Genomic DNA, 27,333 nt, shown 5'->3' with positions numbered 1-27,333 from the left:
TATTGATCCTTGGAGGATCTTTTCATTTCCCTGTGCTTTGTTGATGGTGCCATGTATGAACTGATCTGTTGTACACCCATGTGCACAGACTTTCTTCACAAGCCAAACTGAAGAGAAATGAAGAACTTCCATCTTTACTCAGGGCGATTTTTCAGAGGGTATATTTAGTGTTTATTATCTGGTCCCTTAATTCCTTCACTGAAAATGACGTATTGTTCTTTCTGTAGAAGAAAATAATAACAGGATGTCTATTAAATTAACAAATGCATACTTTCCATATTATAAAATGGTGCAGGTTAATCATAAGGCACTTAAAAAATTTAATATCTTACTACAGAAGAGCTAATAATCAAAAGGCTGAGCAAACCCATATATCATACCAAACTTGGCATCCCTTGTTTGAAAAAATGCAAGTGTAACGGTTTTCAGCATGGTGTCTGTGATTTCCAGGGGAACCTGTAGACTCTTTGATCAATGAAAGGTACCTGAATAAAACTGATCTACTGTTGGGACAGCTGAATTTGCCATACAGGCATCTGTACCTGGAGTTATTTGCAGAGGTCTTGAAATTGAAAATAACTGAAAAACACTGGCCTAAATTGACCTTTGGCTTTCTTAAAATCTGGAGCCATTTTGTGTCTCCCAGCCATGTGCTTTCTGAGCCCTGACATAAAGTGAGTTGTACCAATGCCAGCAGCCTTTAATACTACTTTTTCAGCTTAGCTGTTGATGCCAACATGCGTGCCAGTGTAATGTCAACTTCTGTTCCTGGCACCAGCTGGAGAACTATTTTAGCAGAGTGAAGAGGCAGGGTCTGGGTGGTGGTCTTGATATTCTGCATGCTGGATTTTGGCCAGATACTGGCAACCTCCAGCCTTCAGCTGCCATTCCTGTCCCTAAAAATAGTTGGAGCTGATTCTTGGGAGTTGCTTACCCAGTGTCTATTCTATAGAGCAGAGTATGTTCCTTACACAAGGGAGCATAATGCCAGTAGATATTTGATCTCATTTAAGATTTGGAGTGAAAGTTAACTGCCTTCACAACTGTTCCCCTTCTGCTTTCACCTTCTGTAGAATTTTGCTTTACTATACCTTGTGGAAAAGAAATTTCCAGACAAAAGCAGCTGGTTTTATGAAAAAGTAAAAACACTTCAGGTAGCAATCTGAATTAATCTGAAGTAATCTTCAGTGTTGAGTAAGGTATCAGTATATATCAAAATAAAGAACTTAGGGTGTTATTTAAGACCTTTACTCTCTGTACTATTAATTCATGAATTGCAAAAAATCCGTAATTTAACATGAAACTGGTATGGTAGAGTTGAAAATTAGGCCCAGAATCTGACAGTTTAAGTAACAAAAATAATGCCATTAAACAACCTCTGCTTTTTCAAAAATAGTTCTAATTTATTACTGTTACCATGTAAGGATTCTGAAATGCCATAATGAATAAAATACAAGTGTGTTTTTTGAATGGTTGTAGCGGCTTGACCTTGGCCAGCTACAAGACCCCCCACCCAGCTACTGGTTCCCTCCCCCTCCTCAACCCCAGGACACGGGTCGAGAGAAGAACAGGGAGATCACTCACCAGTTACCCTCAAGGGCAAACCAGACTCAACTTGGGGAAAATTAATTTAATTTATTGGTGATTAAAACTAGGACGGTGAAAAACAACAACACCACCAAAACCACCCTCCCCTTACCCCTCCCTTCTTCCCAGGCTCAACTTCACTCCTTCACTTCCAACTCCTCTACTTCCTCCCACCCTGAGTGGCACAGGGGATGGGAATGGGGGCTGTGGTCAGTCCATAACAGCTTCTCTCTTCCCCTCCTTCCTTCTCCCACTGTTCCCTGCTCCCACATGGGGTCCTTTCTGTGGGGCACAGTCCTTCAAGACCAGACTGCTCCAGCATAGGTCCCCACAAGCTATAATTCCTGCCAGAAAACCTGCTCCTGTGTCAGCTCCTCTCCACGGCCCTCAGCTCTTGTCAAGAGCCTGCTCTGATGTGGGCTCTCCACGTACTACAGCTTTCATCAGCACATCCAGCTACTGTGGCATGGGGACCTCCAGGGACTGCAGTGTGAATATCTGCTCCAGCGTGGTCCTCCGTGGACTGCCAGGTGGACAACCTGTACCATCACGGTCTTCTCCACAGGCTGCAGGGGAAGCTCTCCTGGAGTACCTCCTACCCCTCTTTCTGCTCTCACCTTGGTGTCTGCAGGGTAGTTTTTCTCACATTTTTTTCTCACTTCTCCCTCTGAACTGCCAGGCAGCATTTTGCCTTTTCTTACACAGCTGGAGTGGCTCCGGTGGGTCTGTTGCAGCCGTCTGGAACTGCCTGTGTCTGGTTTGGGGAAACCCTGTCCTCACAAGGGGCTGCCCCACAGTCCCCACTGCCAGCACCTGGGCACCTCCACCCGGAATATTATTTTTGTATAAACTGTTGGAGCCTTGAGGAGAGGTCTGAGCAGTGACCTGCACCAACCCATCAGCTGTCAAGAGTACTCACCAAATACAGGACTATTGCTTGCGCATTGCACGTGTAGACTGTCATTTGTGTGATGTCTGAGAAGAACTTATTTCTGAAGGGCACCTCTTCTTAAATTGAGATCATTGTATCAACATTGTATCAACAAAATCAACAGTTTAACACTATTCATCAAAATATTTTGAGGGGGCATAGCCGTGTCTTCCTCGCTATTGTCACACAGAGTGTACGTCTCACTGGTGGTGTTCTTAGAGCATTTAATCAGCAATGATATAGGTTTATTTTTCTGAGGTACCGAAATGGGAACATTTCTAGTCAACCCTATTATAAAGATGAGAATTTAAATGATATTCAACTTCGTCATCATTGCAGAAGAATTGAATCTTTAAAAAGAAATAATGTTGGAAATCTGGAATTTTTAATAAGATTTTTATGTCCCAGGACTCTTGCTAAACAAAATACTTCCCATGCTTTATATATATGCCTTGGTGTGACTCCAGGGTTACATATTTTTCTTTCCGGTTCTATTATAAAACCTCACTAAACCCAAAAAGTGGAACTTTTTTGCTTTAGGGCATCAGCAGCAGCTGTGGGAATTGTATGCATTCATAAAACCAAGGATTCCTTTCTTCATGAAGAGAGGATAACTATCAGTAAATGTGATGTAGCTGGGTTTAATTTTACAGTACCATTTCTTTACACTGCTTTTGTTCTAAGGTATGGTGCTGTAGTGTAAACGTGAAAAAGGATTTGGGTTTTCACTTGTTTCTTGCAGACTGCTGTAATGGATCGTTAACAGCTTGAATTTAGAAAAACCCTGACAATCACTGATGCAAAGTCTGTTTGCATCTTGAGTTGTCACATGTCTACTTTTTGTAACATTTAGTGAAGTCTGTTAAAAGCTTCTAAATCTTAATACTTTGAAACTTTATGCAAAAGATTAACCGAGAGTTTGTTCGAATTTCAGTTTGGAGATGGTATATTTGTCTTAAGTAGATTGCTATTTGACATTTTGATGTTAATAGCAGTACTGAGATTTTGTATATGTCTGATTTTTGCAGGGCTGCTGAGCGTCTGCATCTCCTTTTGGCTCAATTCATCTGGAGTTACTGGTGCACTTTACTTAAAAGTGGTTTATCTTGCAGGATTACACGAGGAAGTATGATCCTGATGTTCACTTGACCAAATGCCTAAACTTTTCTTCTGCAACTCTGCCAAATATGTTTCAAAGAAGCATAGAAAGTTACATAGAAAAAAGAATGGGCACCACATACGGTCCTCCGGCAGGGAAGAAAATGACAGTCTTTATTGATGACATCAACATGCCTGTGATTAATGAATGGGGGGATCAGGTAAAAGGAAAGTGTTAACTTTTGGGAATTGGTGGTCTCACCATTGCTGCTGATGAAAATGCTGATCTGCGGGTTGCAAAAATAGGAAAGTTTATGAAAAAGGTATCATAATACGGAGTAGACCAAGTATGTGTACTAAGTGTAATTTTCTTGAGCCAGTTTTTCCAAGAACGATAAGCTGTCAGCCCCAAAAGATTAGGGTCAGCATCAAGCCACTTGGTGCAATCATTGTAGCTTTTAAGCCTTTTGTTTTGGTTACACACAGAGCATGCAGAATTTCCAAACTAGCTGTACTAAGAACCAGCCTGGGAAATGAGACTCCTTCCTTCTTCCGTCTGCCCTGGGCTTTAAAGTACAACTATTATTAGGTGAAATCTAACATCGCAGTTTACATCCAAGACTAGTGAGATGTCTTGAGGTTCTATAAATAAATACATATAGACCTATACTCTGAAAATCTGACTTAAATTAAAAAAATGAATTACTGCTGAGGAAACCTAATTTTCCTGCTGCCAGTACAGCTCTGTATTCCTCTTCTGTCACTGCCTCTGTACAAGTGAATGTGTGACTATACTTTGTGCTAAACTAACCGTTCTTTGTCACTACCTAAGTGCCCATGTCAATCTGAATATGTAGTCTGGCTTGAAACTTTAAAGTGCTAAATTTTCTTTGATATATGGAAATCCAGTTGAATGTCTGACCTTGTGTCCACAACTGCTTAGCACGTGAAGCTTACATGCAGAAAATCCACTGCATCAGATTGCTTCGTACCATGTTGCATGGCTTTATAAATTGCTGAAGTGTCCAGCAGAATACCTGAAATTAAGAAAGATAAGGGATGTCTTTCCTTCTGTCTACTATTTTGTTAGAGATTTCCTCTTTTCCTTTTTTTTTAAAGTTGAGAACGCTGAAATACTTAACTGCTCCATTTCTCTTTTTTTGGTGATAACTAGATCACCAATGAGATTGTAAGACAGCTGATGGAACAGAAAGGTTTCTACAATTTGGAGAGACCAGGAGAATTCACGAATGTGGTTGACATCCAATTTGTAGCTGCTATGATTCACCCTGGGGGAGGTCGGAATGACATCCCACAGCGCCTGAAACGCCAGTTCACCATCTACAACTGCACACTGCCTTCCAGTTCCTCTATCGACAAAATATTTCGAACAATAGCTGAAGGCTATTTCTGTGAACAGCGAGGTTTCCCTGCAGAAATATGTAAACTGGCTTCAGCATTAGTATCTACAACTCGAAAGGTTTGGCAAACAACAAAAGCAAAGGTAAAATTACATCTGTTAAGAAGCCTTTGAAACATCTGTACCATGACAAAGCAACAAGACCCAGGTCTTCTGTAATGTCATGTGTGTTCATACTTCATATTGTAAAGCTGTGACCTGTATATATAACTGCTGGCTCGTGCCTGTGTTCTGAATTTGTTGCTATCAACACCTAGTTAGCTACCTAAAACCATAACCATATTCAGTGCCTTGTATAGCTAATATAAGAATTCAATTATGTAATTATAATATAGTAGTCATAGCTGATAGGAAGATTTAGGTGTCTTCTGGTTGAGAAAATGTCAAGGGCATAAGGAACCATAAATTAAAAATTAAATAGGAATCTTCTATAAAGATGTTTGGGATTGTGAGAAACTTTAAAGATATGAATTAAAGGAAAGAAGTCCAATTTGGCAGGGAGGGAATCAGTTCAAAACAAATGAAATCTGGTATTTAGTAAATTCTAAATATTTACTTCTTTCATTTCAAACAGATTGTAAAAGCATTTAACTGCAATTCCTAAGCAAATGTTGCTTTGAAATAGAAAATAAAATCTATGTGTAGAATGGATTTTGAGCAGTTAAGAGTAAAATAACAGCATAGAAATACGTGCCAAATTTGATCTTCTAATGAAAAAAGTGGAGGAGAATGGTGGAAAGATAGGGATAGGCAGGGATTTGGTAAATGATATTTTCTAGTCCAAAAAAGGTTGGTCAGAATTTCCCAAACAACTCAACTGTAGACATAAACTTGGCTCACAGAGAAACAGGGAGAGTTCTAGTGAAACTATTGACCAGTCAGCTGTTGACCAGTGAATTCAACAGAAATGATGCTTATTACTGCTAATTAACTGCCTATAGAGAAAATACATCTTTTGCCAGAGAAAACACATCTTTTGCCAAGTTGTTATTTTTTTCAGGTCATCTTTCCTTATTTTTCTGCTCTCTTTTCTTTGCTTTCCTTATCTACTTTTCTTTTTCCTCATGAACTTTTCCTCACACGTTCTTGGAAAGGACAAAAGAGAGTGAGAGAAATGATCTAGAAGAAAGGGCAGGAGCAACACCACAGGTTAAGCAATGCTGACATTTTTACTGTGGCCTTTAATGCCATCATTAACTAACCTGTCCTGGCTACCCTTCAGTCCATGTTCCTGGGACTTGAAAGATTCAAAGAAATTAATGTGAAATCTATGTGAAATTAAAGAGCTGGTCATTGCTACTGTCATTTCTTCATTTTTACGTTTACCTCTTAAATACCAACCATGTATTTCTGCTTTAATGCAATGTTGATTTTGAAGTTTGTGAAAATTCCTATATTCATTTAATACTATATAGAAAATATATTTATGTGGTAGTTATTTGAATATAGCTTATGATGTTATTTTGTAGATGTTACCAACTCCAGCTAAATTTCATTACATCTTTAATTTACGAGACCTCAGTCGTATTTGGCAAGGAATACTTACAGTTACTTCTGAAGTCTGCCAGAGCATCAGTGTTTTGGTAGCCTTGTTCCAGCATGAGTGCAGACGTGTTATTGCAGACAGGTTCATCAGCCAGAGTGATAAAGACTGGTTTGAAGATACGATGAAAAAGGTAGGCAAATAAGTTCAAGTATTTGCCACAGAAAGAGGCCAATGAAATGTTTCATTACTAAAGTAATCCCTAATGTATTGTCGTAGATTGCTACTGCTGAACATGGTCAAAATCTATTTGAAGATGAATCCACAGATTTGTACTTTGTGGATTTCTTGCGTGATGTCCCAGAAGCTGCTGGAGATGAACCTGATGATGCAGAGTTGAAGGTTCCTAAAATTTATGAGCTTATCCCTTCTTTGGATTGTTTGGCTGAAAGATTACAGATGTTCATGCAACACTACAATGAAACAATCAGAGGATCAAGGATGGATTTAGTATTTTTCAAGGTATTAGAGCCTGTAATTACATTAATAGAAGAAATGCCCAGTCTCTTGCACTTACTGATACATAGATCTTGAATGTTTCTGTCAACTTATCTTGGAAATAGCTCAGAATGGCTAGCCCTGTATCCAGCAAGCCTTACAAATAAACTCTATAAAACTATGCTGCTGTCTCCCATCTGCCTTCACTCCCATAAATTATTCCATCTCTTTGCAGTTCCCAACTTTTCTTTCTCCTGTCTTGCATAATGCAAAGCATGACTCATTTGTTTCTACAGTGCACATTGTCAATGTCATGCGTTTCTGGAAGCTACCTCCTTCTCAAAGGTCTCTTGATGCATGATGCTTTCTTCAGCTTTAGACTGGGTGCTTTAACAGATTATTAGGGCATTTCAAATTACTTACATCTCTCTGATAAATACAGCAGTTGAATAAGAAATGTCTATAGTGTACTTGTATTTCACATTTGGCAGCCTATTTAGAGAGCCTGTAAATAGCTCAGCTCAAAAGGTTGGGGGAGGTTGTTAATCCACATCCTTTCTACTTTTCCTTCCATCCCCTAAGGGGCATGCCCTCAGCTCTGACAAGTACAAACACTGCATATGACGTTTCTTCATATGAGCTTGATACAAGGACGTTTCTCTTGGGCTAGCCCTGACGCCAGTGAAGTCAGGGGAAAATCTCTTACTGATTTTGATGAGTATAGCACTGACTCTTTGGCATAAGCTCCACAGAAGGCACCTGGCTGTTGAGAAGCAATCACTCAGTAATGTGCTTCCAGATGAATATACATTATATCATTTTTACATCTTTTTGTCCTTCATTTTTTTCTCAATACACAGGATGCAATCATCCATTTGATTAAAATATCACGGATTATTCGTACTCCACAAGGAAATGCATTGTTGGTGGGTGTGGGTGGATCTGGAAAACAGAGTCTGACCAGACTAGCGTCATATATTGCTGGATATGAGACCTTTCAGATTACTTTAACAAGGTAACACAACACAGTGTACTTAGACATTTGCTCCTTAATTTGCCATAGAAATGAATTGCTCACAATCAACTTGAAATGCAAACTTGTCAAACATTTTATCCCTCATTGTAAACTACATTTTCAATCAAAAGCACCCATATAAATGCACAGTCTATAGACGACAGATCCTGTGTCTTTGGTTTGGTGTCTTTATGCTATTGACAAGAAATCTGTGTTTCCTTCAGCATTTGAATCTGCAATGTACCCCATGAAATCCCACTAAAAATACCATTTTGCACAAAAGATAACATGGAATAATCTGCTGATGTACTCTGTATAGTGGGCAAATGCTGATGGGCAGGGGAAATAATAACTTTTTCTATAGATGCCTATGTACCCAGACTCTGTTATTACAACTGCTATTAATGACTTGATTGTAGGTAGTGCTGGAAGCTGGAATTCAATCATTTATAGAAATTTGAGGGGTGGGGGGGACACTTTTTGTCTTTTTTTTTTTTTTTTTTTTAAAAAGTTAGAAGCCTATATTTTAAATTCCATTTACTTGGTTTCTTTTCAGAGGGAGAAGGAGTTGGGGGAAGACAAGTAGAGAAAGCGTACAAGCACAAGAGTGCTTCTTTCCTCTGTCTTTATTCTCTGGATGTTGTTTTGAAACTGTCCCTGTCATTCCTGACAAAAGGACTGGAAGAGATCTCTCCAAGGCTTGGTCAGCATTGCCACCTAATTGTCTGGAAGGCATTCTATATAAGCCTTCCTGAAGTGACTGGGAGTAACCACTGCTTTTCACCTGTTTCTCTTTTGACATAGGGCTTACAGGGGTGAGCACTGAGGGCTGGCAGTGTGTATTTCACCCTGCAAACTACTCGGTACGCTGAGAAATCTTCCTTAGAGAGATATATCAGGCCTTTGAACAACGTCATGAGGTTTCTGATGAAAGGAAAGAGCAAGAAAGACATATCTTGGTCTCTTTTGTGTCCCAGAAGCAGAAGGAAGGAACAGTGGGAACAAAAATAAAAGGGAAAGAAGAAAGAGTAGAGTCACAGAACAGAGTCCCTAGACTTGCAGGATTCAAAATGCATTGATAAGGCAAATAAATGTCTCTGTCACTTAGGAAGTGTTCATTTGCTGAAGCTAACTGGAGGTGGGCCAAAAGAAGGTAGCTGAAAGTGTGTATTTACAAAACAGATAGTCATCTTTTGTAATTTGCCACAGGAGGCTGTGGAAGAAGACAATATCAGCAAGCTCATAAAAGAATACCGAAGGGACAAGATGGACATACCTTCTAATATTCCTAATACAATGGCTATGAATATGGAGGGGGGAAGAAAGAAATGAGCAGCGAAGAGTGAATGTTGGCTCATGTTTTCTCTCTAAGTAGCATTTCCCATTGCCAGTGTTGAGTATCGAGCTAGATGGCCTTCTATTTTGACTCAACAGACAAATTCTTATGGTTTTATGAGAATACCACAAATCACTGTAATAACTGTAGATGACCCATGCAAACTGAAGATGTAGGTTTCTTTTACAAGTTCTGCAGTGCATCCAATAGGGGTATCTATAGACCAGTGGTAAGATGGAGCTGGGGGAGAACAGGGATACTTTCTGTGTGGCAAATTTAATAGAAAAATTGAGTAGTGTTTTCAAATACTGAAGAATGGGTCATGTGTGTATTGCAAGTATTACTTATGACTTTGAAGAGACTCTTGAAAATAAGAAACTCATTTCAAAGAAAACAGGTTCCTAATTTCAGCTTTAATTGGCTAAGAACATAATGGGCACAATCTGACATTTTATTAACCTTACTTTACTTCATTTTATATTGCATAATCTGAAATCTATAGTTGAATTTGTCTTGACTTCATTTGAATCTTACTTGTGTGCACCAGCCATAAGAGTGGTAATGAAAGAACCAGTCATGGTCTCAATTTGCAGCAGAGTTGATCAGCCCAAGTGATAACGTTCAAACAGGATTTACGGGGCTTGATTTCAGTTAAACCGAATAAGACGATAAAAACCTCAGTCTTGGTTATTCTTGTCTCTTAATGATTCCCTTTAACCTGCTCTCAATATCTTTGAAAGATAATCCAGCTGTATTTATGTAATGGTGACAGGTATCAGAACCTACTTGACAACTTAATCCAACTGTATTAACCTACAATTCTAATAGTTTACGTCTGCAGACTGTAGGGATGCAAAGCAGCATGATAATTACCTTAGACATAGTATTGCTTTTACCATCTTTTTTTCCAGCACGTTATTCTGTTTATTTCACCTCCTTTCCGTGATTTGTAGTACTGATTATTCACTTTGGGAAAATGTTTAAGAGAAGAACACCCCCAAAAAATGAAACCAGGAAATGTGCTATTAATTTCTTATGTAGTTCTTTTCTTCCCTTAAGGAAGCTGAGCCAGATGACAGATACTTCCTAAACTGATCTGTGATTTTTTTTTCTCTTTCTTTAATTCTTTTCTATCCCAGAACATATGCCACCAATAACCTTTTGGATGATCTGAAAATCTTGTACCGCACTGCTGGGCAAAAAGGAAAGGGCATTATCTTTATATTCACAGACAATGAAATCAGAGATGAATCTTTTCTTGAGTACATGAACAATGTTTTGGCTTCAGGTGAAGTTTCAAATCTTTTTGCACGAGATGAAATAGGTGAAATCACACAAGACCTGATACCAGCAATGAAGAAGGAGTACCCAAGGCGTACTCCCACTGGTGAAAATCTTTATAATTACTTTCTTGCTCGAGTTCGTACTAACCTGCATGTGGTTCTTTGTTTTTCTCCTGTTGGGGAAAAATTCAGAACTCGTGCGCTCAAATTTCCAGGTCTGATTTCAGGCTGTACCGTGGACTGGTTCCAGCGCTGGCCCAAAGATGCTCTTGTAGCGGTTGCACAGCATTTTTTAGTTTCCTACCATATTGAGTGCACAGATGAAGTGAAGCAAAGTGTTGTTAACACCATGGGAACATTTCAAGATATTGTAGCTGAAAAATGTGTTGAATACTTTGAACGATATAGGCGAAGAACATTTGTGACTCCAAAATCTTACCTGTCCTTCATTGGAGGCTACAAAGCTATTTACAAAGAAAAGTTTGCCTATGTTGGAAGTTTGTCTGAGCGCATGAGAACAGGTACTGTAAAATCTGTTTGTTTGTTTGTTTGTTTTTTGGTTTTGTGTGTTTCATTTGTTTGTTTTTAAAAAGGTAAGAAGAATCTGAGCAAAAGAATGTAGAAGTATAGATTCTTAGACATCTAGAGATTTAGTTTATTTAAATTGTGAGTAAATTCAAATTGTGAGCATGAGCTCACTTTCATTTGGAAGCAGACTCCTATGTTTTCAACTGTGTTGTGTGTGTTTACAAAATATATGGAGGTTTTGTTTCAATTAACTTTGTGAATGTTGCAGATTGCTGATGAGATTTGGAAATAGTATTAGTTAGCAGTTAAAATTCCTGAAACTCCTGCTTTGGTATGTATGCATGCCAAGGAACTTCTGAGATCCTAGTTTTCGCATTTAAACATACTAGAAGTAAATATGAGGGAAGGTAAATAAATGTTCAGATTGAGTCATTCTGAAGAATCTTTTAAAGAAATAGTTATGTGCCAAATGTAAAATTTCCAAAATATCGCACTGCACGAGGTCATACACTGTAAACAATTAGTTTCTGAACCTGAATGGTGTTTGGAAGTGAATGTGAACTTAAACGGTTTCTTCTCCCTTTGTCACCAATTGTAGAACTGAGCTATGTACACATACCTCCATAGGCAGAGGGCGTCTGGCTGCCTGGAAGGAACATATGTGCTTTTTTTTGATGGTTAGAAAGATTTACACGATGCTTTTACATTTACATGCATGCATTTATATATAAGGATTTTTATACTTACAACTTTTCTAGGTGATTTCAGCCTAGTCTCCTTGTGTCTTCATTTACATTGCTCAGGATGGCAGGTTCCTCCTCTTTGTTTTGTACAGAGAGTACAGCCTAGTACTTCTTATGGTCTCATAGTATTCTGAAATTGCACACTTAATTCGTAAGAGTGCCATTCACAATACTAATGCTTTTGGATATGTGTGTTTAATCTTTAGCGTCCCTCTCATATATAAGAATATAAGCAAGTGATCAAGTGACAGATTCTGAAGACTCTTACCCATATAAAAAAAAAAAGAAAAGAAAAATTAAATAGCAAATGGATATTACCCCAGCTAAATTTTGGTGTTCAACAAATGGGATCACTCACTGGGGTTCCTAAATACGAATCTGAGTGACATATTTTAAGTATCCAGATTGCTTCACTGAGGTTCCTCAATAGGTATTCCTGTTGCTAAAATGGAATTTGTTCAACGCAGGTCTTGCAAAACTGATGGAAGCTGAGGATTCAGTAAATCAGCTCTCCAAAGAGTTGGTGATGAAGGAGAAAGATTTGGCTGTAGCTTCAAAAAAAGCTGATGAAGTTTTACTGGAAGTAACTATGAAAGCCCAAGCTGCTGAAAAAGTGAAAATGCAGGTGCAAAACGTAAAAGACAAGGCTCAGGCCATTGTGGATGATATTGCCATTGATAAAGCAGCAGCAGAAGAGAAGCTTGAAGCTGCAAGACCTGCACTGGAGGAGGCTGAGGCAGCCCTGCAGGTCAGAACCAAAGATATTGTGAACATGCATGTAGTTAATGATCATTATTTGTAATAATATGGCTTATGCTTCTGACTTAAAAAAAATAATATTGAAAGGACTAGCACTGACTTGTTAATCCTTGTAGAAAAAACCCTGAAAATTGAGGCAGTGCAGAGGTAAGATGGGCAGTACCTCCTTTACAGTTGGGTAAGAAAGCAGCCATTGAGTGGTACTACCTTTATGGACTTTCTGCAGTACTGCTTCTGAGTGACCTGCAAAACTGCAGCAATTGCATTGCATACACAGTCCTCCCAAAAAATGTCTATCTCTACCATCAAGTGGTTGCTTAAATAAATGGTTTATTTTCTTTTTTAATTTTTCAGACAATAAAACCTTCTGACATTGCAACTGTTAGAAAACTGGGTAAACCTCCTCACTTGATCATGAGAATTATGGATTGTGTACTACTTTTATTCCAAAGAAAAATAGACTCAGTAACACCTGATCAAGAACGCCCATCTGTGAAGCCGTCATGGACTGAGGCTCTAAAGCTAATGAATAATTCAGGATTTCTTAGCATGTTGCTTACTTTCCAGAAGGTAAGAAGTTAATAGTGGCACTATTAGTACCCTATAACTACCTTATGAAATCACGTGAAAATGTCTTTTACCTTTAAAGGTATTTTGAAACAGATGTGGTTTTTGTGTACCTATAGCTCTGGATACCTTCATGACTGTGTTCCGCTCCTTTTTCATGGTTCATCGTTTCAGTGATCTTTCTCCTGGGCCACAGAGTTTTCATGGCAGACACAAGTATCCCAAGCACTAGATCAAATCTGGAGAAACTTAGTGTTATTTTTATTCAGGCAGCTCCCGCTTCTCAGTAGGAATTTGCCTTAAAAGGACTTGCTGTTGATTTTTCAAATGGCTCACCATCTCCAGCACTACCAGGCCTGTTTGCATATAAAGCGCTCTAGAACTCTGTCTCCAGAATTATTTGGTGGGGAACTAGGAGAAAATACAGAAGAAAATGAGCATCCTGTCAGGAAAAATACTGAGATATTTGGGAACTTTGGGGGTTCTTTCACTAGAAAAGTAGTGAAATACAGAATGAACTGAGAACCTTAGTATCGACTGTAAGAAAAATAAGCAAACACAGATTTCTATTTGTCCGGACAGAAACTTGTCCCATTTACAGCAATATTCACTGAACTGTGAGACAAGGGAAATTTTTCTGCAGGGAAGAGAAGAAAGCTGTCACAGCTGGACCAGAAAAACAGCTAGGGTGGAATATGGAATGGCAGAATCATGGCCCAACTTTAAAATCCAGAAAACCAAGCCAGTTTTGGTAAAACCTGGGTTTTCTGCAATGTTGCAGAACATACTCTTTCATTTGTACACTGATTTTTTAATCTGCTTCAGCTGTGCACTTTGCTGATGACTTTTCTAAGTTACTGGAGTGTTTTTGTTGTGCAGATGGGGCTTGAAACCATGGTTCCCACTATCCCCAGGAGCCATTTCTCCCAGTGAGCTGTGTTGACAAGGCACCACGTGGAAACTCGTACTGCCTGTGTAGGCAGCCTGTTCCTGGGGCTGTCAATCAGGTCACTTTCCCAAGTGCTATCTTCACTAAACAGAAAGAGGAAATTAGTTTAAAGATAATGGGGACTAATTATGCACTCCTTCTTTCTAAGCTATGCACTTGCTTCTCTCTAATGAGGATTCCAGTTTGGGCACTTATTAATAGTGTATGTGTTCCTGCTGGTAGTTTGCAACACATTTAACTTTACTCAGAGGAGTGAGAGCAACCTCTGTGGGACTGAGTTCTTGCAGGAAATGATGCTGAGGAATGTGGTGAAGAGCACTAGGAATGTGGTGAAGAGGTACTTCACATGCTGTTCTGCCTCATTTCTTGTTTCCAAGATTAAGTATATGTGAGAAGAAAGCTCATCGTGTCTGGAGTTCTGAGTAGACTACACTGCTTGTTTGTGAGATTTTTGTTCTTTCCTGATTTTTTTAGGCAAGGAAGATCAGTGGATTAAATAGTTCCTTGGGTTTAAAATTCATTACTTAGAAGGAAAAGCATAACATTTTTCAAGCTCTTGAACAGAGACTTAGGACACTGCTGATTGATTGGTCTTTGCTTCACCTTTGCCTGCTTCCTAGCTCATAATTTTGAGTAGGAGAATGAAAAAGTCAAAATGTTTGTCCAGCCCTATTTTACATTTTAGCAAATGCTCATAGTCAAAACATCACCATGTCTGATCTTAGGAAAAGTATAATGAATGTCTCTGTTATTATAGTAGCTAGGGATCAGGCAAGTACAAGACAGTCAGCTATGCAGAAAAGCAGGAAACGGGTATATTGCTTGACTATGAACGAAGGATGATTTTTAGATGCATTAAAGGAAAGGCATTGATATATGGCCAAAAAAAAGGAAGATTCTTAATGCCTCTATTGTTAGGTAACCATTGTTACCCTGTATAAGCTCTTCTACTTTATACATGGCTTAAGGAGATGAATTCCATTTTCTTATGACACTTACATAATTATAGATTAACCACCATCATCAAAGATCTGGCTTTTCATGTTCTCAACAGATTGGCTAGGGTGGAAAAAAATCTGAGATTAGAATAATGAAGTGAACAGCTGAAAAAAATCGCTTTTACAGTTAGGGAAAAGGGTGAGCTTCAGTGAAGTGAAGTCAGTGCCTTGCAGTTTGACCTTTTTCCTTCGTAAAGCTGCGTGTTTGACTCCCTTAACTGTGTTCACACTGGTTCCTGTCTGATGCCATGGTGAGCTTGCTCAGAGAACTAGCCTAGAAGAAAACTGATCACTAGTTTCCTGAATTAGATTTCTGTCATATTAGCTTCCAAACTAGCTCACCGAGCATTGGTGATGGTATTAAAAGTGGGGCAAGAACATTTGGTTGAAGGGGAGAGGAAAGAACGTACAGTGCTGTAGCAGGAGTAACTTAGATCAGCTTAAGTTGTCATGGAGCTACGAATACAAGTAATGTCTGTAAATCTTACGGGTCAAATAGGGATATTAAATGCAAACTCAAGTCAATCTGTTGCAATAGAAGTAGGAGTTATTTTTGCTTGAGTTCACAAAAAACAACTAATCTGTCCTTTATAACAGTGAAAGACAACAGTGGTGTTTTGTTCGTTTCTTCTGTAAGAAGTGGTAGCACCATGTTTTTTAAAAGAAAAATGTTTCTGTGAAGCAGTCTTCATTCTAAAATCCATTTCAAAAAATAATTTTTCCTTTTCATTGCCTAGGACTCAATTACAGGAGAAACTGTGGATCTTTTGGAGCCTTATTTGGATATGGAGGATTATAATCTTGAGACTGCTAAAAAAGTGTGTGGAAATGTAGCAGGTCTTTGTTCGTGGACACAAGCAATGGCTTACTTCTATGGTATTAATAAAGAAGTTCTTCCTCTTAAGGTATTTCATATTACTTATTTTATTTTTTCTGAGGGATGGCTGTAGTTGAGTGGAAAAAAAGTTGTGTTATTTTGGCTAAAAAAGATCACGAGTTACAAGAGATTCTTGCTTACTCACATCCAGTCATGAAGTCAAGCACACAGAGGTTAAATATGTCCTGGCAATTTTTTCCCCTTACATGACTACTCTGTGGTACAGTTGTTACTTGTGTGAATGGATTCAGTTTTCAACAGGAGCCTTAACGCACAGGTTCTTTATAGAGCCTGGCTATCTGCAAGGGGGAGATACTGATACTGTCTCTGCTCTTGGACGTGGTGCCAGGCACTATGGTTTCCAGAAAACTTCTCCTCAGTCCTACTGGCCTGGGAAGGAGCGTACTCATTGTGATCTTGGCAGAATCTGGGAGAGGAGAGACCATTCTTGGCACTGAAGTATTCTTTAATGAATTTAGCTGGAATTCAGATCTCTCAAACTTTGCAGTGTAAAACTGCTACATGTGAGTGTATATATAGTAAAGTAAGTAGTCTCCTGGCATAGAATTCTGTTGTAACACTGAACAACAGTAGAAATAGATCAGCTACCATTGTCTGTATTCCTACAGACACCTTTATTGTCTTGGAAATGCTTCATTTATAAGCATATTGAAAAAAAAAAAGGACTTTGAATATTTATATAGTGATTTATAATCACTGCATCTACAGGGGATCTTATGGCTCTTTTCTGAAGAAATACATTAATTCAGTTATGCTTCCACTGCACTTATGTTCAGTCTCCTATTGTATAAGCCACTGTTATCAATGGTATATTCAAAACTCTTGGCATATTCTTTTAGTATGTCTAGGCAGATCTGATTCAAATTTGTTAAAAGCATGATATTTTTGATTCAAGTAACCGATAGAGAAGACTATATTTCTGTGATATATAAGTAGCAATTCCCTTTTCAAATAATGGGATGTTCGCTAATGAAAATAGAATTTGAAATGTGGCTATTGAGAGCTATAAAAGAGAGCAGGACCTAGAGGAAATAGTGGCTTTATATGCAGATGCAACTCTGAAAGCTGCAAAAGTGCTCTTGCGGTTTCTATTTGAATATATATGACTTAAGGCTACATATAAATTTAACTTTATATTCAAGTATTTACATTCCTGTAAAAAGCCGAGCATGCATTTAGTGGAAAAATGATGCCTATTGTCATGTATAGCAACAGTCACAAATATTTTAAAACTGAAGATGACAGAGGGAGGAAGTGTTTAAAGTATGCAGGAGATATTGCAGGAAGCGCTGGAGTGATGCTAAGAAAATAATTGAAAATAAATGTAAAATTAAACTGTGTATAGTGCTAGCATAGGCTAAATCATCCAGTGCTAAAAGCCGTTTTACTGAATGAATTGATCAAGCTGCTTTATCCTATCTGCTGTTCTAGAAGATCAACCCCCTTCAACACCTGCAAAATACATCCAATATATTTTTAAATTGCATCTTAACTCTTAACTGAGACTCAGTGCCTCATTTATCTTAAATGTGACAACTTGTGAAATTTAATTAATGGTTACTTATATTTTATTAAATATAGGGTGCAAAAATTAACTCATTCCTAAAACTGGATACCTACATTCTTTAGATGTATGGCCTGGAGCCTAAGGGTCATTAGTTAGAATCAAACACAGAAAGTATAACCAGATGTTGCCTGCAAATACAATGCTTATCATACCGTGGTCACCGTGTGTGTGCTACTTTCCTATAAACTTTCAGCACAACCATGAGCTGTTCCTCTCTAGCTTGTTACCTACTAAACAAGCCTGCTGGATTAACCTGATAATCCTGAAACACCATCTGCTATTTATCCATTAGTTGAACAATGTAACAGCAGAACGAAGAAGCCCTGGCTTCTGCTGTGATTCTGTTGGCCTCCTTTTAAAATACTGTGTACAGGGGTATAATTTTGCTTAGAGATATCTCCAGTAATTTTAATTAAGTTCTCCTTAGGCTGTTACGATCATCAAGGGAAGTTTGTCTACAGTTTATAAATTCTGTTTGATATTGAGGATTCTCGCTCTCAAACTCAGTTTTAAATATGAGACTTTATTGCCTTTTCTGCTTTCACTTGCCACCATGCTGAACTAAAAACCACAACAGGCAATAAGAAGAAATCTTGCACCTGAGGAAGAGGTAACAGTCACGGAGTGTCAAAATTTAATGGTCATCCATTTAAATAGGCGTATCCTTGTCGAGGTAATGCCCACTGGGCAGGAAAACAAGCATTCAACTCTGAATTCAAGGCCCACAATAACTGTGGAAAGAAAGCATATACCCTGGGGATTGAAGGGGAGGATTAGATCACCTAACACAGATTGAAGTCAGGACATGTAACTGAATGGAAGAAATGGAGAATCTTTCGGTAGCTAGTAGAGGCTGTGAAAAGCAGATAAGAGGCGTGATCTCTGTGCCTTTCAAAGGTTGTTTTAATTCCAAAGAATGGTCAGTGTTAGCAAAGAAATTGAGGCCAATATTTTATTAATGTCACTCTGCATGGATCTCTTTGCATGAGTACATATATATATATATATGTATGCTTGTGGATCCTGTGCCCGGGACAGAATTGAAGCAAAGGGCAAAGGTGGTCACACAGCACATCCACAGACGTTCATGAGCAGAGTTACAGTGTCCAAGTACAAGAAGCCTTCTGGCCTGTTCCAGCAGTAGTGAGTGCTCCATTGGACTGTAAGAGCAGTGAACGTGGAAAGCTAAAACAAGAGAGATGCTAAGAAAGCTCCAAATCTTCCTTATCTGTGGTGAACTATAAAGTTTCAGCTGCCTTTTTTTTTCTTTTTTCTTATGGGTTCTCCTACTTATAGTAACATTTCCTGAATTTACTGAGCAACAGCTGGTCTTCAGAGTGATTTGTGGTTGGTCTGGGCATTCCATTCAAGAGCGGGGATAGTATTAAATGGTGTGAGTTTTTTTAATGGAGAAGGCATTTTTATTTAAATGCCTTCTTGAATCAGGGCCAGATATACTTGCTGCTCTGCAAAATTGAGTTTGCAATGAATCAACGAGAAACTTATGGCTATGTCAATACTAATAAATTAAACAGTGCTAGGGAATTTTTCTAGACACTGGAAAGTGATCATCTGCACTGTTAAATTGGTAGAATGATCCCTAGTCTGAATTGGTATTGGCCAAGCAGCATTTTCTCAGCAATCTCTGGGCACCTTTCAGGTACTAGCTTGGTCCAAAGGCCATTTCCACGAGGCTGTTTGCACGCAGCTGTACTGTTTTAGAGGCTGGGAGAGCTTAACGTGAGCTGCTTTATGCTAGTTAACCTCAGTGCCAGAGAAGGGTCCCAGGCATGTTTAATTTAATAGTATAGCTCTGGACTATAATTATGTGTTTATTTGTCCGGGTTTTATGTAGAAAGCAAAAAGGTTAAAAGGGGCAGGATCATCTCACCACCTGCTATGAAGTCCTCTCTGAGGGCATCTCAGAAGAAGGCAAAATAGCTACCTAACAATTTAATCTGTGGCCCTTGTTAGCACAGGTACCATCTCTGTACTTGCCCCGTGCAGACAGATGCAGAGAGCCGGTAGAGGCCCTGGCTGCAACAGATGTTGAGAGGATTGTCTGTGTGGTTCCCCACAATGCCAATGGCAAGAAAAGGCTGAAGCTGCTGCTGTCACGCGAACCCAGGCATGTTCTAGCGTAGCCCCGTCTCTGGGAGCGCAGATAAGAGTGTGGATCTCATGTCTTGAATCGTCATGATTCATTCACATAAAATCCATTTATTCAGGCTTTCACACTGCATCCAACTGGAACAAATTGTGAATCCTTGCTTTGCTGCGTGACTCAGAGGGATGAAATGGAGGGTGTGAAACTTGTTCACATAGCAATGCCACTAAAATTAGAAAGGCCACAGTGGTTCTTTGTGGTTGGGAGACACATTTCCTTCCCGCCTGTAATTGGCTGGAAATCTTTCTGTGAAGCTGCGTGCGACTGTAATAGCCTTCTTGTGCACAAGGGTCTCCTTGGCAGCAGAACTTGCCTCCTGCTCTCATGGCAAAGCTCTGCACAGAAAGCTGCCAGCCAACCTGCCAGTGATGTCAATACAAAAGCAGTGTTTGTACCCATGTAACTTTGAAAAATGGAGATCTAAAGAAAGACAGGGAGAGAGCAAATAGTGATGATTTCAAAGGGTAATCTGAAACAAGTAGTCTTTCTGCCTTTGGGAATCACGTAGGTTGGTCATCCTGGTATGTTAGCAGTCAATTCTTGTGCAGCCAACGATTATTCATCACATATGATTAAACAGCCTACAAATCAAACTAATACCAAAATGTATAACTACTTATTTATGATTACCCTAAAATTGGCTGAAAACTTTGGTTGAATTTTCTGTAAAATAATTTCTTATTATAAGTCATCTTCTAGAGGTCCCATAAACTCTTGTGCAAATAATTTTGGGGTTTTTTTTCGTTTAGAGTACAAAATATTTTTTCTTTGTACTCATCTGAAATATTTTTTCTTTGTCCCTACATCTTCAAAGCTGATAGCCTTTTAAAAACTTTTAAGAACTAGGAAGTCTGTTTTATTGGTCTTTTGCACTTTTCTGGTTAGTTTATTGCTGCACCGAGGTTTGTTTTTCATATTTACAAGGCATCGTTGCTCATATGTATCGAGGATTCACATGGCCACTCTTTTCCATTGAGGTTCACATCCTGCTGTGATAAATGTCAAGGTGAAATATGATTTCACACAGACAGGTGCAAGTTCTTTGTTGTTCCGGCTGTTCTTCCCAACTCTCCACAGATCTTGTTTTCCCTGTTTGACCTCACTATTTGTCAGCTGGGGGTGAAACAATATGTCATCATTTTGTTTTACTCCCATTTTTAGCCCTCACAGAGTTTAAGGATAAGAGGATGCTCTGCAGTGGGGAAGGGGTGGCGAGGGTGAGGCAGGAGACAGCGGTCTGGTACAGGGCTCTTTCTGAATCTCAGTAAGAAAGGCCTGACAACACATGGCTTAATAAGGCAAGTGCTTTAATAAGAGGGTATAATAAGAGGAGTTTATAATAGCTTGAATGTCCAAAAGAGAGAATTTTCTCTCCATGGACAGGATCTACTCTGTGCAGCGTGCCATGGGGAAACCTATCCAGGCTCTGTCTGATGCTGCATGAATGTGTGGTGCTCAGCACCTGAAGGGACGTAAAATGTACTCACAATCTATGTTCTGCTTCTTATTATGGATCTTTTTAAAGCAGTTACCTTATTAAGCCATTTGTTCTCAGGCCTTTCTTATTAAGATCCAGAATGGCCCTGCACTCTCTCTCTCTTTCCTCACCTCTCCCCCGCTGCAGGACACAATAACATTGCGTCACCTACTCAAAACTTCTTACTGTTTAAACTTTTCCTGATAGTCCAGGATTCACTAAAAAATAACAGCAGTCATTCTGAAATCTGCTTAGTCTTAACAAGACTCACTGATTTAACAGTGTTGATCTTGAGGAGATGCTGTTTAATGTGATGAAATTCTTTACCGTGAGGGTGGTGAGGCACTGCAACAGGTTGCCCAGGGAAGCTGTGGATGCCCCATCCCTGGAAGTGTTCAAGGCCAGGCTGGATGGGGCTTTGAGCAGCCTGGTCTAGCGGGAGGTGTCCCTGCCCAGGGCAGGGGGTTGGAACTAGGTGATCTTTAAGGTCCCTTCCAAGCCGAACCATTCTGTGATTCTGTGTGCTCTTTGATAAACGGTGGAGTAAAAATATTTCAGCATTCTTACGAGATGGAAATTATATGAGCAGCCATTTCACTGGCTTATCTCTGTTATAAAATATTTGTATATCTCTAGGATCTGTCAAAAAACACAGTGGCTACAGTAAATGAATTTTCTGCTGACAGTGCTATTCTCTGGATGTGTAACTCTAAAGAAGTGCTAATGTGTTGATTAGTACATACATGCTTCTCTGATTCCCTGCTCAGAGACCTGTCTTTTGAAATCCACCAGACTTTGTGCTGTATTTTTTATCATGCCTAGATCTCAAAATACGATCTTGGAACCTCTATTCTTTTTTTTTCTCCTATGCAAAGCAAGAAGAATTTGCTGATTTTAGCATACTTTGATCAGAATTAAATCTATATTTTTAGTTAAGATGTGATGTAAAAACCCAAGCCATGGTTATACTGTTTGCTGAGAGTCATCACAGAGATTCCTTGTACTGTTACTCTTCTGGTGTGATGTGAGTGTCAAGTTTCATATTTGTATTATGACAATTTTCACAGATTTTTGGTTTCCGTTTTCATAACTCTTATAGCAGAAAAAATAGAAGTAAGATACATGATATTAAAAAAGTGTTTTAAATATTCAGAGTAAATGGAAGCAACCTTTATCTGTAAGTGTGAATTTCATAAGAACTTTGTCAGTCTCTAATCCTTTTAAACATGTATTTGGAAACAGGTTCTGAATTCATAGAATACTTTTTTTTTTCCCCCCTGTTAGGAATATACAAGTTAAGAGGCCAGATTTAAATGACTGGCAACTCATCATTCAAATTTACATAGAGATGTGAGAAAAGTCTCTAGAGTTGTAGTTTCCAGAGGAGCAAAAAATTGCTATATTGTTATTGTAGAACTATGTGATGGGAGTAGTTTCTATTACAATTATTATTATTAATTTTGTTTTGCACTGAGAATAAATTGCAGAAAACATTGTATGGATTGCCTCATATATCTAGTATACAGCTGTTTCAAGTGTATTGTGATTTCAAGTCATTGATCATTGTATAATCAATAGATCATTCTGAAAATATTATTAAAACATTTTAAGATTGCATTGAATAACTTTAATGCTATGCTTGTGTTCCAGTTTTAGGTTGAAAAGTAATAAAGGAAAAAAAATGCAGTCATCTTAAACATGTATTATTTTAAAAGGTACCCAATACAGTACAATATGTGCTATTAAATAAATGTCATTTGCTCTTGCCAAATAATAAGTATTAACTACTCTTTACTTTTAAATGTTTGTAGGCAAATTTAGCCTTGCAAGAGGGAAGACTTGCAGCTGCCCAAATAGAGCTGAATAATGCACAAATTCAGCTGGATGAGAAGCAAATGGAACTGGATCAAGTACAAGCCATGTATGATACTGCTATGAAAGAGAAGCAGGCCTTACTTGATGATGCTGAGGCATGCAGAAGGAAGATGAACAACGCCACAGCTCTGATTGAAGGATTAGGTGGAGAAAAGGTAGTAGCACATATGAGTAGGTTTCCAGAACAAAGTAGGTTCTCAGTTTTGAGAATACTCCATAATGATCATTAGTAGAGCTCAAGAAATTCAAGGCATGATAACATCTCGATATCATATGACACTTTATTTTAGTTATATGTACGGTTTTTGCTTGAACTGAATGTATCTAACAAAGTAAAATTCTTCTGTATGAAGATTTATGTCATATCATACTGCTTGTATTGGGATAAAGTTCAGATTTAAAGCCAAGGAGCCAAATTCCTTTTAGCTTTATTAAGAAGAGGAATTAGGCTTAACCTAAATAATTGCCCTAAAATATTTATAATAAGGATTACTCTCTTTTTCTCACCAAGTATACAAGAATAGGAATTTGAAGCTTGACTAATTTCATGAATTATATTTGAAGTTCAGATTTCTGTTGAAGCCTTTTACAGAATTATGGGCTAATCATTATCTTCTAAACTGAGCTTGAAACCTTTCCTCTGCAGATTTTTCTGGCTTCAGCCTGAAGGTTTCCTGAGGAAGCAGGATACTCTTTTTTCTCATCTGATTGATTGTTTGCTTTGATGATTCCTTGGTTGATTTCTCACAGCGTCAAAATTGATGAGAGTTTTGACTTCAGCCATTGTGTCCTGTGAGGCCAGGACCTTAGCATTTGTTTGCATAGCTGCACTTTAAAATTTATCAGTCAAAAATGTTAGATGCTTTATCGTATTTTTCAGTGAATTTCTAAATTTAAGGGCAGCACCAAAATAGGAAGTTACAGTGCCTTATTGTGGGTTTTCTGCAGCCTTGTGCTATGAGGTCTTATAAAAGCTGTTATTCCATTCTACTTTTGAAAATTCAGACAAAAAAATAAAAGACTATATATGGCACTTGGAGCCTTGGGCAAAACTGACACGGCGTTAAATGTGTATTTTCTAAATTTAAAAATGTAGGTCTAGACCAAGATTGCATGCAGAGTGATTGGAAGGGAACAGAAATCTGCAGAGGAAGCAATAAGTAAACCTCAGAAATAATATTCAGAAAATCACAGAATCATGGAATAATTGAGATTGGAAGGGGCCTCTGGAGATCATCTAACCCAAACCCCCCTGCTCAAAACAAGGTCAAATAGAGCAGGTTGCTCAGGGCATTGTCCAGTTGGGTTTTGAATATCTCCAAAGATGGAAACTCCACAATCTCTCTTGGCAACCTATTCCAGTCCTTGACCACTCTCACTGTAAAAAAGTTTTTCTGTGTTTAATTGGAATTTCTTGTATTTTAATTTGTGCCCTTGCCCCTTGTCATTTCACTGGGTACCACTGAAAAGAGTCTGGCACTGTCATCTTTACACCCTCCCATCAGGTACTTGTGCACGTTGATAAAATTCCTCCTGAGCTGTCTGTTCTCAAGGCTAAACAATCTCAATTCTCTCAGCCAAGGCTGCCCCCACCCTTTACATCCCTGACCAGTTATTTCTTGTTTGCAAGTCGGAGGTTCAGCAAACCGCCTTCACTCATTAGATCCTCAGTTATGTGTGCTAAGAATTTTTGGTCAGTGCACTCCTTAAAACCTCCTGGATTGCTCGTGTCTTCCTGTGTTGTCCCTCCAGAAGATATCAGAGTGGTTAAAATCCCCCATGTAGACCAGGTCCTGTGAATGTGAGGTTTCTTCCCATTGTCTGAAAATGACCTCATCTACTTCTTCCTGATCACACTGTCCGTAACAGACACACACAGCATCATCCGTGTTGGTCTGCCCTCTAACCCTAGCCAGTACACTCGCAACTGGTTCATTGTCCATCCGGAGTCTCAGATGCAGAGCTCCATGCATCTGCTCTGTCACATAAAAGAAAACTCCCTTCCTCACCTTCCCAGCCTGTCCTTCCTAACAAGCCTGTATACACCTGCTGCAGTGCTCCAGTTGTGGAAGCCTACCCACCACGTCCCCATGATCCCCATGAGATCATGACTCTGCAACCATATGCAGACTCTGATTCCTCATTTGTTCTCCATGCTGTGCACATTAGTGTACAAGCACTTTAGAGAAGTGCCCAGCTGTGCTATTTCCCAGAAACAGTATGAGAGCTATCCCCATTGTTCTGTCTGGTAGGCACTTCTTTGCGTATGTGGATATGCTTGGGGTGGTCCTCCATTAGCCCTGTTTTAATGATTACAAGGTCCCTACTGTTTATATCATCCCGTGTATTTTGTTTGCCAACCCTGTCCTCCACTTCCTCACATGATTATTGGTCATCCTCTCCTTCCCACTTTCCTTCTTTGAAGGAGACAAGCTGGGCCAGCTTGTTGTCAAAGATGCTTTTTCTACACTTAGTCAAGTGGCTGCAATGTCTTCCAAGTAAAATTCTACTTCTGAGAAGAATGATTTAAAGCCAAAAATACTCCTGGCTCGAAGAACAATTATTTACCAGTTAAGTTAGATCTTCGTGTTAGTTTTGTGCCTGCCTAATCTAACCTCTTTATAATATTTCGCATACAGCTTCGTTGGACAGCAAGCAGCAAAAACTTTCAAAATCAAATTATTAATTTAGTGGGGAATGTTCTTCTGGCCACTGGATTTCTCTCTTATTCTGGACCTTTCAATCAGGAGTACAGGAATTTGCTGCTCCAGTTGTGGAAGAAAGAGATGGACAACAGTAAGATTCCATACAGTAATGTAAGTGTTTGCGCTCTGTCCTGATCTTTGTCTTGCAGAGAAATAACGTTCAGAGCATTCCGTTCCAGAAAAGTACATAATTGGAAGATTATTTACAGGCTGTCACATTCCATCAAATTATTAATAAGTAAAAAATCTGAGCACTTGATAACTGAGGATCTAAAAACATGTGTTTATACTTTATAAACATGTGTTATATACTTTATACTGTCACGCATTGCAAGATTGGTATATAGGCTATCGCTCTGGCAAATCTGAGGGAGGTGCTGTCTGAAGTCAGCTGCCCTGGGAGGAAGTTGCATAATATGGAAAATAAAGTAAAATTTACCAGCGTAGAATAGATTTACCTTATCATAAGTGATTGCATCAGGTAGTCACAGTTTTCCCCCATAGTTGGTGCTTTTTTGCAAATGCCATGTTGTGTCCATAATTTCAGTCATAAAGTCAAGCTAATCAGCCACATCAAAGTAAAATATGCATATTGAAGAAAACACCAGTTATAACTGTCTCCTTCAACATTTTAAGTTATCCCCTTACAAGGAATAACTGGGAATATGTGGTTGAGAACACCACCCCACAACTAGTACTCCTGTGCCCCTGTAGTTTTCCAGGCAGTCTTTGAAGCAGCAGCTCCCAAGTTAGCCCCACAGGATGGCACAGAGGTGGGGAGATTGCTCTGCGGCTTCTGGGTTGGGTGGGAGTTATGCCCCAACTAAATTCCAGGGACCCAGCAAGATTTACCTTGTTTCCACTTTTACCACCTACAGTCCCATGTACTGCTGCTGAAAATCTGCTCTCTCTCTAGATATTCACTTTTCACTCTGAACTGTAAATGTAGAATATAAAGGGTGAATTTGAATGAAAGGTTTTTCATATATTTTGTATTTATGACATTGCATCATAAATTATTTAACCTACTGTTCTTAATATATTAAATTTTGAACACAACAACCTAGGAATAAAAATCTCCATTATTTTCATTTAGGATTACTTAAGTACAACTTTTTAATAATATAAATTGGCTAGAAAATATCTGTAAAATGGAACTAAACAGAATTTCCTTTTCAAAGCTTCGCAATTTTATTCTTAGTGTAGCTTGATTAACATAAAAATATTTTTACACCCAATTATAGAAAAGACCATTGCACATTTTGAACCAGGAAATATCCCCTCTGCACCTCCATGTATTATCAGTTAATACCCTCCTGTCCTACCCTCTACTGTGTACCCACACCATGTAATTTAGTTTAGTTTGGAGAGTCTTGTTGAAATGATCAGGTTAAACAAAACCTGGATTTTGTGAAGCTTGGGGTACACCGTTTCAGCTTGCTCCAGTCT

The 27,333-nt window shown here is 38.8% G+C and overlaps 1 protein-coding gene across 1 annotated transcript in view; it reads left to right on the top strand.

Moving 5' to 3' along the window:
* The window catches only part of LOC141739348 (dynein axonemal heavy chain 5-like), a 170,551-nt gene that overhangs the window by 91,177 nt on the left and 52,041 nt on the right, over positions 1–27,333 (top strand). Inside the window, exons 52-62 of the mRNA XM_074576432.1 lie at positions 3,631–3,837; positions 4,791–5,120; positions 6,506–6,712; positions 6,799–7,041; positions 7,878–8,032; positions 10,508–11,172; positions 12,390–12,670; positions 13,036–13,251; positions 15,933–16,100; positions 23,116–23,334; positions 25,819–25,995. Coding sequence (XP_074432533.1) covers positions 3,631–3,837; positions 4,791–5,120; positions 6,506–6,712; positions 6,799–7,041; positions 7,878–8,032; positions 10,508–11,172; positions 12,390–12,670; positions 13,036–13,251; positions 15,933–16,100; positions 23,116–23,334; positions 25,819–25,995 — 2,868 coding nt within the window. The remainder of the gene's footprint in view (positions 1–3,630; positions 3,838–4,790; positions 5,121–6,505; positions 6,713–6,798; positions 7,042–7,877; positions 8,033–10,507; positions 11,173–12,389; positions 12,671–13,035; positions 13,252–15,932; positions 16,101–23,115; positions 23,335–25,818; positions 25,996–27,333) is intronic.

Source organism: Larus michahellis, chromosome 2, assembly GCF_964199755.1.
Source record: "Larus michahellis chromosome 2, bLarMic1.1, whole genome shotgun sequence".
NCBI classification, from domain to species: domain Eukaryota; kingdom Metazoa; phylum Chordata; class Aves; order Charadriiformes; family Laridae; genus Larus; species Larus michahellis.
Note: the sequence above shows the minus strand (reverse complement) of the source record. Positions and strands in the feature narration are given on the sequence as shown.